Source organism: Lytechinus pictus, chromosome 13 (assembly GCF_037042905.1).
Source record: "Lytechinus pictus isolate F3 Inbred chromosome 13, Lp3.0, whole genome shotgun sequence".
Lineage (NCBI taxonomy): Eukaryota > Metazoa > Echinodermata > Echinoidea > Temnopleuroida > Toxopneustidae > Lytechinus > Lytechinus pictus.
The window spans coordinates 6001215-6012299 of NC_087257.1; the positions used below are offsets into that span (position 1 = coordinate 6001215).

Here is an 11085-nt window from a genome sequence, read left to right on the forward strand (position 1 = left end):
CTACGGTTGAAAGATAATCATAAAAGACAATTAAAAATTACCTAAATTTCTACATTTGCTATAAGTTTTTACAAGGCACCCATTAGTAACTTTACATTTCGCTAGTTGCAGAGACGTCTCAAGAAAAATTAAGTCTCCGAGCAGGTCTAGTTGCAAATAGATTTAAACATGCTCGATTTCTTGGAGACTATTTGTGGAGACTGCTTCAAATTTCGGAAGTGTTTAGAGTGGTTGCGGTAACGGCAGAAATGAAAGGATATTAATTGGTATTTTGTGTTGAGACGTCTGCGATTAGTCTTCTGGAATATACGCCTTGGCGAGAACGCAAACCATCCTTTCTGTCGGATAGACAACTCTATGGAAGCTTGCCAGTGCATGCTAAGAACTATTAATATAGGGCTACCCTAAGACCTGATTTTGAAAGATATATGACTTCGTTTCACGATTGCGTAGCAATGCTTACCGATACATGAATTCGAATGTAGGGCAGTTGTAGTGATATCCGGTTATCCGTAAGACATCTCTAATCCGATATCTATAGAGACAACTATCTTGGGTTAAGACGATCTCGTACTCCTGCCCGATCTCCAGTTCGTCGATGAGAAGAGTTTTAGGCTGATTTTCTTCCCTGAGATTAATATGAAATTACAAAAAAATAAAAATAAAAGGGGATGGGGCTGGAATGTGCACCCCTTTTCAATAGCCGTGTACAAAAACGTAAAATTACCGTCTGATTGTGGGAGGGGGGCTGGCAGTGGCGTAACTACGGGGGGGCATGGGGGGGGCACGTGCCCCCCCCCCCCCCCCCAATCGGCTGGCCAAAACAAAAACAAAAAAAAAAGGGGGAAAAGGAGAAAAGGAAGGAGAAAGAAAGAGAAACGTAGTGGGGTAGAAGAAATTATTGTATTTTATATATTATATTATATTATATTATATTATATTATATTATATTATATTATATTATATTATATTATATTATATTATATTATATTATATTATATTATATTATGTTATATTATATTATATTATGTTATGTTATATTACATTATATTATATTATATCACATCATATTACATAAATATTTTTTTCATAAATTTATTAAACATAATTGGGTTAGGGCGTACGGAAGGCTAATGTGTTCATAATTTCTGGTGCTTGCATTGTCTTAGTAATGAGATATATGAATTTATATACATAATCCTGTTGTACTAAAACATCCCGTTTTCAAGTCAATATACACCAAATATAATTTCTCGCACTTCGAGTATTTATTGTTTTATGTAGTAACATATGCTTTTTTTAATGATTATTTCATGATTGCCCCCTTTTAAAGTCTGAATATAAAAAAATTCCTGTCCGTGTTTGCGTTCGCATTAGTGGACTGGCGAGATGTCTGCTCTTCATATTAAAAAAAATTTCAGCTCGCGCTTCACGCTCGCATAATTTGGTTAGTGAAATATGTATGGTCTTCGTGAATTCCTACAAACAAGCCTTAGAATGCCCCTCTTCAGGTCTGAATTTCAAAAATTTTCAGCTCGCGCTTCGCGCTCGCAATATTTGATTAGTCAGATGTGTATCATGTTCATGATTACAATGACTACAAAAGGTGTTTCATGGGTTATGTGTAAATCTAACAAAATCAGCAAGCACTTGCATGGCGCTCGCATTAGATGACTATGGTTAGATATGTATGCTCTTGATGAATTCCCTAAAACAGTCCTTAAAATTTCCCTTTTTCGGGTTAATATATACAAAAAAATTCAGCTCGCGCTTCGCGCTCGCATTGTTTGTTTTGTGAGAGAGGGACGTATCATGATTACAAAACTTTGCTTATATCCTTTCTTAGGTCTGAATATCAAAAATTTTCAGCTCGCGCTTCGCGCTCGCATTATTTGATAAGTGAGATACATATCCGTTTAATGGCACCGTCCTTAAAATGTCTCTATTAGGTCAGTATACCTGGCAAATGAGCGCGCTTTGCGCGCTCACTAAGTGACTCAACATTTTTGCTGGTGCCCCCCCAATGCCATGACCCACGGTACGCCACTGGGGGCTGGTATGGTAACCCATAGTGCGCACGTGAAGTGTCAGGGTGTGTGTGTTTGTGTGTGGATATTAGAGGTAGTAGTAGTAGATGTAGTAGTAGTAGTTATGGTAGTTGTTGTGGTGGTGGTGCTAGCACGATTTTAAGAGGATTTGTCATTTGCCGTGGATTTGGAATGGAATCTTTTACCCTTATAATATCTGTCAAATGTAGATCGGAGATGCCGGTTCCCCAAGGATATTACGTGCCACCTTTGCTAATTTATAACAGCTTTTTCAAGAACTACATAGTTTTCATGAAATACTTACGAGTCTGCAAGTTTGATGAATTCATAGAAAGCCGCGTTAAGCCAGAATACCATACTACGGTTGTCATCATAAAACCAAGGAGAATGTGCCAAACCGATTTCCTCTGAGCATCCATACCCGGCGTTAACAAACGCAATACCTTATTAAAATAATCGTAAAATGAACTAATAAAAAATAATGTAACCAACAGCTATGTTACGCACAACATTTCACACAACTGAGGTAAAGAGCTTTATGAAACACCAACCTCTTTTTTCCTAGCATAATTTTCCCTTTTCTTTTTAAAATTTAGCCGAAAATGGACCTGGGTCAATGTGTAACTTTTTATTCTTTCTTCCAGAACACCTGGAAGCAGGTCTCTTTTAGGACAACAGCAACATTTTTTTCAGAAGTTTTGATTAAGATAGATGTTCTGACGATAACTTTTATTGATGAATACCTTGTGACAATGGCCCAAATAGTTCATTTTTTGTCAGGCTAATTTAAAATACTTCATCCTTGTTTACATCAGGTCAATGGAATATTATTGATGAAAAGATGAAAGCATTTAAATCAAGATTGTGTGGAAAATGCCAAAAATTGAAAATTCTAAAACTCGTGATATTCATTTGACTGCCGAAAGAAGAATATTTGCACCAAGATTATAACATGTTTCAGTTGGGTACCTTTAGCATATTTTTCTCTGAGATCCGGCCAAACATCAGAATTATCTATGGCCTGAAGAACTTCAAGTTTCGGCCAAAGCCTTCTCATGATGCTACAGTCAAATCCGTTCATGAACTGACATCGAAGCTCACCCGCCCTCTCCGGTTGACCATTACCAAGATTCCGTTCAAGGGATGACCTAATGGCAGCATCGTCAAATTTCACCTTCTCATTGATTGTTCCATGCTCTATATCATAGACAATATCTTCCCACCATCTCTCAAGCTGTCTCATCATGGTGTCAATACTACCTAAAAATGAGCAACCAATTACACCAATATTTGGATCGAGTAGAGCAAACAAGAGATGGACATAGTTCGCTTCGTTGAGGGAATGAATGAGAAAGCCTGCAGGTGGTGTGCTATAGCATGTCCCAACGAAGCCATCCTCTTCATAAAATGCCATAGCAGACCTGATACTGACTCCACTTGGAGTAGTGGAAATTTCTGGATGAACGTAGAGGAATACTTTCTTTTGCAGAAGTCCCAAGCGTGGACAGAGGTTGTGTATATCGGTGTATATAATATCATAGGTTTTTGTCAAGGAATGCTTGTTATTTCTCCGAGGGAAATACTTTGAGGGACCAGTCGTACCGGAAGTTTGGATGAACGCATCTGGCAACGCCTGTGTCATAACACCGCGCTCTCCAGCCATCGCGCGCTCTACAAAGGGTTTGTAATCTTCATAGGTTGTCAACGGATGACGTTTGCGGAAGTCCTCTACGCTCTGGACGTTCTTGAGTTTAAACTTCCTTCCGTAGTCGGTGTCACCATTTTCCTCGAGGACTCTCATAAGAAACTGTTCCTGGGCATATCGAGAATTCTTCCATGCTTCCTTCAGTTCCCATAGGTAATATTTTCCTCTGATGTAAGACATGCCAGCGAAGTACAGCTGATAGAGAACTGACGGTATTCCCTGCTGAGGAGATAGACGAAGGGTCGCCATCCACAAGAACAAGATAGAAATACAAGCGCCTGCAACAGCAAGGAATCCTGCAGGAGTAAGAGTGATAATAATGATAATACATTATAAAAGTGCGATAAATCATGGTTTTGGCAATAATATCAATAATGATAATGATAAAAGTAATCATTATAATAATAGTGAGAAAAAAAAATGATATTAACGAGGATGATACTACTACTAATAGTAACCTACCACCCCAAAACCACCAATAAGTGATCGAGCCAGGTAAGGTTCTCTGTAAATATCAAAATATAAATGTAGTCTCCCAAAACCAAAAAAAAAAAGCTGATCCGAAAGACTTCATACTGTGAAAAGTCGTGAAGATGAATAAGAGAAAAGATACAAGAGTTTTTTTGGACAATACTTCTCCCGACTGCTTAGAAGTTTCACTGAGATTACACAGTATGCCCATCTCATGCTTGAGTGAACTCCAAATTTCAAACCTTGTTTTCTCCCTATTATTTAAGCTCTTAATGAATTTCCTCTGCATTCAATCAAGTACTCGTAATGGTTATAGTTGGTCAATTTTAACACATTATACATCGTTTTAAAGCTTGGGAAGTGAGTTTTCAAGCTCAATAAAAATCTTCATTTTGGTCGACCTATTGTTGGTTTTGGGGTGGCAGGTCACATATAGTTAAGTAGTAGTAATCAAAATATTAATGACACTCAGAGGAAGATAAAGGATAAGAGGAGGGTGAAGAATGTTAATAGAAGATATGCCGTTTAAGAACAAGGCATGGTCGCTACAAGTGGTAGAGCGCCTTCCTCACGAAGGGAACTTGTGGGTTCGAACCCCTGTCGAGTCCAAAGACCTAAAAAAATTGAACATCCTGAATTCTTGCTAGGCGCTCAGCATGTATATAGATTGGAAAAGGGTTATACTAACATTTGATGTTATGCAGGACCTGCTGAAATAACAGCGTACAGCTGAAGTGGCTGCCCTGGTAAATAAAACATTATCATTATTCCAATAATAATATTAATAATAATTATAATAATAATGATAGCAATAACAATAACAATGACAATATTGATAATGATAATAATAATAATAACAATGACAATAATGATAATAATAATAATAACAATGACAATATTGATAATAATAATGATGATAATAATAATAATAATAATAATGACCATTAATGTAATTATTATCTGTTGGCTAATTCATTCCTCGATAATTCCAAATATGTTCTATTGTCTACCGATTTTTGTTGATCACCAAGAAAGGTGCCCCCTGCACGGGCGGCCTTTTTGCACAAACTTAAAGTGACCACCACAAGAGACGAAAGATGGCTTTATTTTCAAATTAAAAAGTGTATAATAATGATATTTAGAACAATTATAATGCTTGCAAGAGAAGCATTTGATGTTAATCAACCTAATCAAAGGGCACCAGGCTACTGGGGGGTATTCTACTAAAAAATTCAAAAGGCCACGATATACTATTCATGTTTATGAATATGCTACAAGTTGGGCATCTGTTCATGGAGATTTTTCAGCACTGGCAAACTGCCATCCTTTGACATTTGCAGTAGTATCTGTGCTATATCAAATTTAGAATAAGATAGTCATGACGTTATAGACATTTTCTTCAATTTTGCAAATCGATTATACGCATATCCTTTTCATTCAAATTCACTTTTTTTGGGGGGTGGACTTGACCGGTAGTTGGTGATGACAACTTTCCTGAAACAACCCCGCTGACCTGGGCATCCCCTTGGTGCAGGCTTCGATATCAACCATACCAATTCCATACTCTTTTGATGAGCGACGCGCTACGATAGATACGCCCTTGGCCTCTTAAGAAAAAAAAAATAAAATGGCTGTACGATGAGATGAATAGACCAGTTCGTAAGGGCAAGTTTGTACAATAAGCCTATTGATCTTTAATTTCTTTCATAAGGATAAGCAAATTCCAAAGCAAGATATATTATAATAATTATGTCTGATATATAATAGTATGCAGACATCGGACCACTTTAGGAAGGTATTTGTTGCATTTCTACTATGAAAGCACGAGCATGTTATTACAAGGTATTTACCCAACCGTCGAATATATATATATATTGCTCATTAACACAGTGTTGGTGCCAGTGGTTATCATGGATAATTAACATAGACATCAAAGTTGGTGCTTATCTCATTGAATAGCGAGTTTTCACAATCGCGACTGGGACGGATTCGAAAACATAGAAAATCGATATTGCCCTCAAATCATAATAAACAATTGAGAGCTAGGTCTTTGTCGAAACTTTGTGAACCGGTACAGCTCAGCTGATCGTCGTAAATTTCTGAGCTGATCAAACATTTCAAATATGTCGTTTTTCCAACTGCCATTTCGATTCACCGACTTTTGACAAAGGCTGCCTTTTAGGTGTTTTGACAATAGGTTTTCTATGTTATAGAATCCGCCCCGTCGCGAATGCGGAAACTCCCTACCATCGATATCATACCGTTTGAGTTCAATTAAATGACCTTTTCTTCTAATCATGCGCAGAATGGAACTACAAGCTTGATTCTTTTAAAATTTGTTTTGTTACCTAACCATATATATATAGCGCTGAAATAATCGCTGTTTCTTATGTCACTGATCTTGGCCCAAGTTTCCGGCTGCGGAAATGATTTCCATGTTCATTAATTGACCTAAAGCATAACAAGGTGCACGCGAGACGAATTATCCTGATTTAGAGGGGGTTCTCTCGGCGTAAAAGAATGATTTCAACAAATAAAGTAAAATCAGAAGAAGAAAAACACTGACAAGGTTAATATTTCATCAAAATCGGACGAGGAATAGCCACAGATATGACATTCTAGTTTTGAATTATTTTGATAAAACAGTACTTATGCAGACTCATGAATCATATCGATCCCCAATGATTTATTTTTTTGTATTATATTATAACTGATTTGATAGTGCTGCAACATAATATATTGTCTTTAGGGAGACATAACATACCCACATGTATGGAAATATTAGATATATAAGATTTCGTGTAACAACATAGGAAAAAGAAAGAGATGATATTACATCATCAACCCAACCTATATTGCATATTAATGATGGCGCGCTTATCTTTTCTTTCACAATATATTGTTAGACATTAAAATTAAATAACTTTTTTTTTTTTACAGTTTATAGAAAAAATTCATTTAGCGCTTTGCTCGGCGATGAATTTTACTTTTATTTTCAGCCCGGAATACCCCTTACTAGTGCCATCTACTTGGCTAGATTTACTGGAGAACCAAAACTTATAAAACCAGAAAATATTATGTTCATTTGTTCCGTAACGGTAAACCACACTCGGATATCCAGCATACACAAAATATCACATACACATAATTACCCCGAATCCACGATCATATAAAGGAAATATATGATATATATATAATACCTTGATCTTGCCACATTTGAACTATTGTCTGATTATCTGGGGTGGCTGTGCATCATATTTATTCCAAAGGATATATGTGATTCAAAAACGCGCAATAAGGGTAATAACAAATTCCTTTTTTTAGAGCTCAGACACAGATTTTATTTTTTAAGCTAAAACTTTTAAAGCTAAATGAACTTTATGAATCGCAAATTATTTTATTTATGTACAAATATTTCAATTTAAATTCTACTTTTCCACCTTGTTTTAATACTTATTTTATATTTAATAGCAGTATAAATAATTATGTAACGAGAAATTCAAATAAATTATATATACCGTTCTTTCGTTATACGCTTTCTAAATCTACAATTCGTTATAAAGGACCAAACTTGTGGAATAATTTACCCGATACTTTAAAATTATATGTTACATTCTCATCATTGAAACGTAGATTGAAACAAAACCACTTATAGTTAATAATTCCAACTGCCTATCGAAGGGGGGGGGGGGTTGATTTCGATATGTTCGTGTCTGTTTTGTTTGTTTGTATTTTGGCCACTATTCTATTTGTGTTTTTAATCGTACCATAATGTAGTAATCAAGGGAGTCGGCTTTGACAGGTCAATGGCCTTTCTGACTTCCTACATCCGCTACATTTTATTTTCATTTCTTTTATATTTTGACAATTTTTTATCGCTTATACTGTGATTTAAATTATTTTACTCCTTTGTTGTATACTTGTACATATGTTTTAAAAGTTAAAATTGAAACCTTAATGTGATTTGACTTCTCTGTATATGAAGAGTTTAGTTGCAAAAGGGCTTAGGTCCACTTTGGACCATTCTGAGAAAAACCATGTTTTTTATTCTCACTTACTGCAATATTCTTATGAGAAACTAAATTGTCATGATGTACTACCCTATCATGTGAACATAAAATTGGGTATAAAAGAAATCTACCTGTTTTCAATTTTTTCTATAAATTCTTTTAAAAATTATCAATGTGGACCTAAGCCCTTTTGCAAGTAAACTGAAATGAATCCAATCTATTTTGATTAAAAAAGTGATTTTTATTTTTTCACGTTTTCATGTAAATTTCAAATTTTCTTTGTTTTCATCAAAGCGACTAAAAATTTAGAGGTTTTGAGACAGAAAACAATAAACATTTATGAACAATGGACCTAACCCCTTTTGACAAATGAGCTCTTCGAAGAGTTTGTTTGCAAAAGGGGTTAGGTCCACTCCAAGAAAATTTTCAAGATTCCCTACCATGACAACATAAAATTGGGTATAAAAGAAATATACCTTTATTCATATTTTTTTAAATATTCTTTTCCAAAAAAATCGGTGTGGACCTAATCCCTTTTGCAACTAAACTGAAATGGGCATAACCCCTTTTGAAAAAAAAGTGATTTTTCTTTGCCATGTTTGATTACTTTTGAATAGGAATTTCAACGTTTCTTTGATATCATCATATAGAAATCTATACATTGAGACCAAAAAATCAAATTTGATGACAAATGGACCTAACCCCTTTTGCAAGTGAGCTCTTCATATACTTAGGCAGATTTCAAAAGAAATCAGATTAAGGTGACATCACTAGGAAATGTTTTTGAGAATAGTACTATTCCCGGTTGAACATTTGATATTTTCCCTCAGGAAAAAACGTTGTTGATCAAATAAAGCTTAACTTACCGAACAAGCAGCCTGATAGTGTACGAGTTCCAGAATAGGTTGCCAGCCAAGCCGCTATCATCGCAAAGATCATTGTCAGGAACAACTTAAAAGACAGCATTTTGAGCATGTTACGATGTCTATATAATGGATCAGGGTCTACACAATGAGTAGTATACTCGCGATCTCTATAATCAAATATGTATGTTACATGTAGTTACAATTAAAAGTATGTAGCTGCAATCGGGTCTCGGTAGAACTCTTCGAAATCTTTGTCAGAGCCGTATATATCCGGTCCGAGCAGAATGAACAATGGGGGATAGGATGATAGCAATATCTAAGTTGAGCTAATTCCAAGTTTTGGGGCACCCGCGCATCAAGGGTGCATGTGTATTCCGGGAGCCATATTCGTGTTTGAAGTCACCGGAGACCAAGTTATCCCCGGCGCTCACAAAATTCGGAATAATAGACCAGTTCATAGTTACCTCATGGGCAATTTGGTCAAATGACCTTTCATTATGATAGGCAGATTTCAAAGAAAGGTATTACTTAAGCATGCCTCACATGTCAGGGTGAAGAAGTTGCATAGACCAGGGGAGTGTTTCATCAACATTTTCATCCGACAAGTTGTCAGATCTGACATCTTTCTCTGATGTTGATTGGCTGAGAGAGGTACTGTTATTATGGTAACTGTCGGATAAAATGGGACTTGTCGGATAAAACGTCCGACAAGTCCTTTCATGAAACGCCCCCCAGGTGACCAGATCACAATAAAGACTCTATAAAGGTTTTTGTTGCATTTCTTCTTTGAATGCAATGTACTTGGCCAACTGTTAAAAACCAAATTGCCACTCCTGCTTGTTCAGGAGACAGTTAACCAATGCAAAATCAGTTATTCACTCCAAAATAAATAAGGATGAGAAGAAGAAGAAAAAAGAAGAAAGATTTAAAATACATTTTGATGATTTTGATGATTTTGATTAAATTTCTTGTTAGCATACCTACCTGATCATTGGAGGACTCTGGAGGATCTACTTTGTAGATAGAGTCGATAGAATTGCTCTGATATCTACAGGACTCAACATAAGAGGAGTGTCTGCCCCCATCTACGACACAAACCCCTTCCAGAATCGCCATGACCCTACTACATCTTTAAAAGTCATCGTGAAGGATATCCCTTTGTCTGTGAAAGACGAAGTAATTGCTAACGAAATCGAAAAAAAGAAATGCAAAGTGCTAAGTAGAGTGCAAAGGATGAAATTAAGAGTAAATGGTCTTCTGACCGACTGCTACACAGGTGATCGAATGCTGCTCATCGCACCCCCCACAACGCCTCTGTCGCGAGCCATGAATATGGGTGGATTCAAAGCACGTATTTACCATGAAGGGCAGGACAAAGCCCCCACCCTGTGTTCTAGGTGTCTAACACAGGGGCATCATGCTTCAAGATGTGTCAACGATGTTGTTTGCAGAAAGTGTTCCCAGCCTGGTCACAAGGCTATGGATTGTGCCCATTACCCGAACAACGAATATACGGTTGCCCCTACTTCGAAACCATCGGGTCCTGTACAAAAGAAGATAGATACGCCTTCAGTGAGAAATTCCAATGGAAATGAGCTAGAACGCGAGATTGAGATGAATCAGCGTGATCGTAAGGTACAGAGCAACAAAGCATCAAGTAGCAACGAGATACCTCGAGCCCAAGCAAAGATCACTCAATTCATCTCAGCAGAAAAGGTGCGTGAAAATGATTCACAAGGAGATTCAGAGAGTGACGAAGAGTTTGAAGATGCTGATACGCGTGAAGATGAGGAGCAAGAGTACTCCGATATGTCAGCAGATTCCCCCAAACTACCGAAGGATGGGAGAAAGTTCGCCAAGGGTAAGCGGAAACAAAAAATCAGGAGCAAACCAGCAAAAAAGAAATAGGAAGCTGCTTCCGATTTCTGACAATAACAGAGTGTAAATAGTGTAAATAAATCACCTATGCCAGGAATAAAAAACAA

The 11085-nt window shown here is 36.7% G+C and overlaps 1 protein-coding gene across 1 annotated transcript; it reads right to left on the reverse strand.

Moving 5' to 3' along the window:
* Nucleotides 1-2940: 2940 nt before the first annotated feature.
* On the reverse strand, nt 2941-4002 carry LOC135153085 (uncharacterized). Its single transcript, XM_064108910.1, has one exon. It carries the CDS (start codon nt 4000-4002, stop codon nt 2941-2943), a length of 1062 nt encoding a protein of 353 aa, XP_063964980.1.
* Between the last annotated feature and the right edge of the window lie 7083 nt (nt 4003-11085).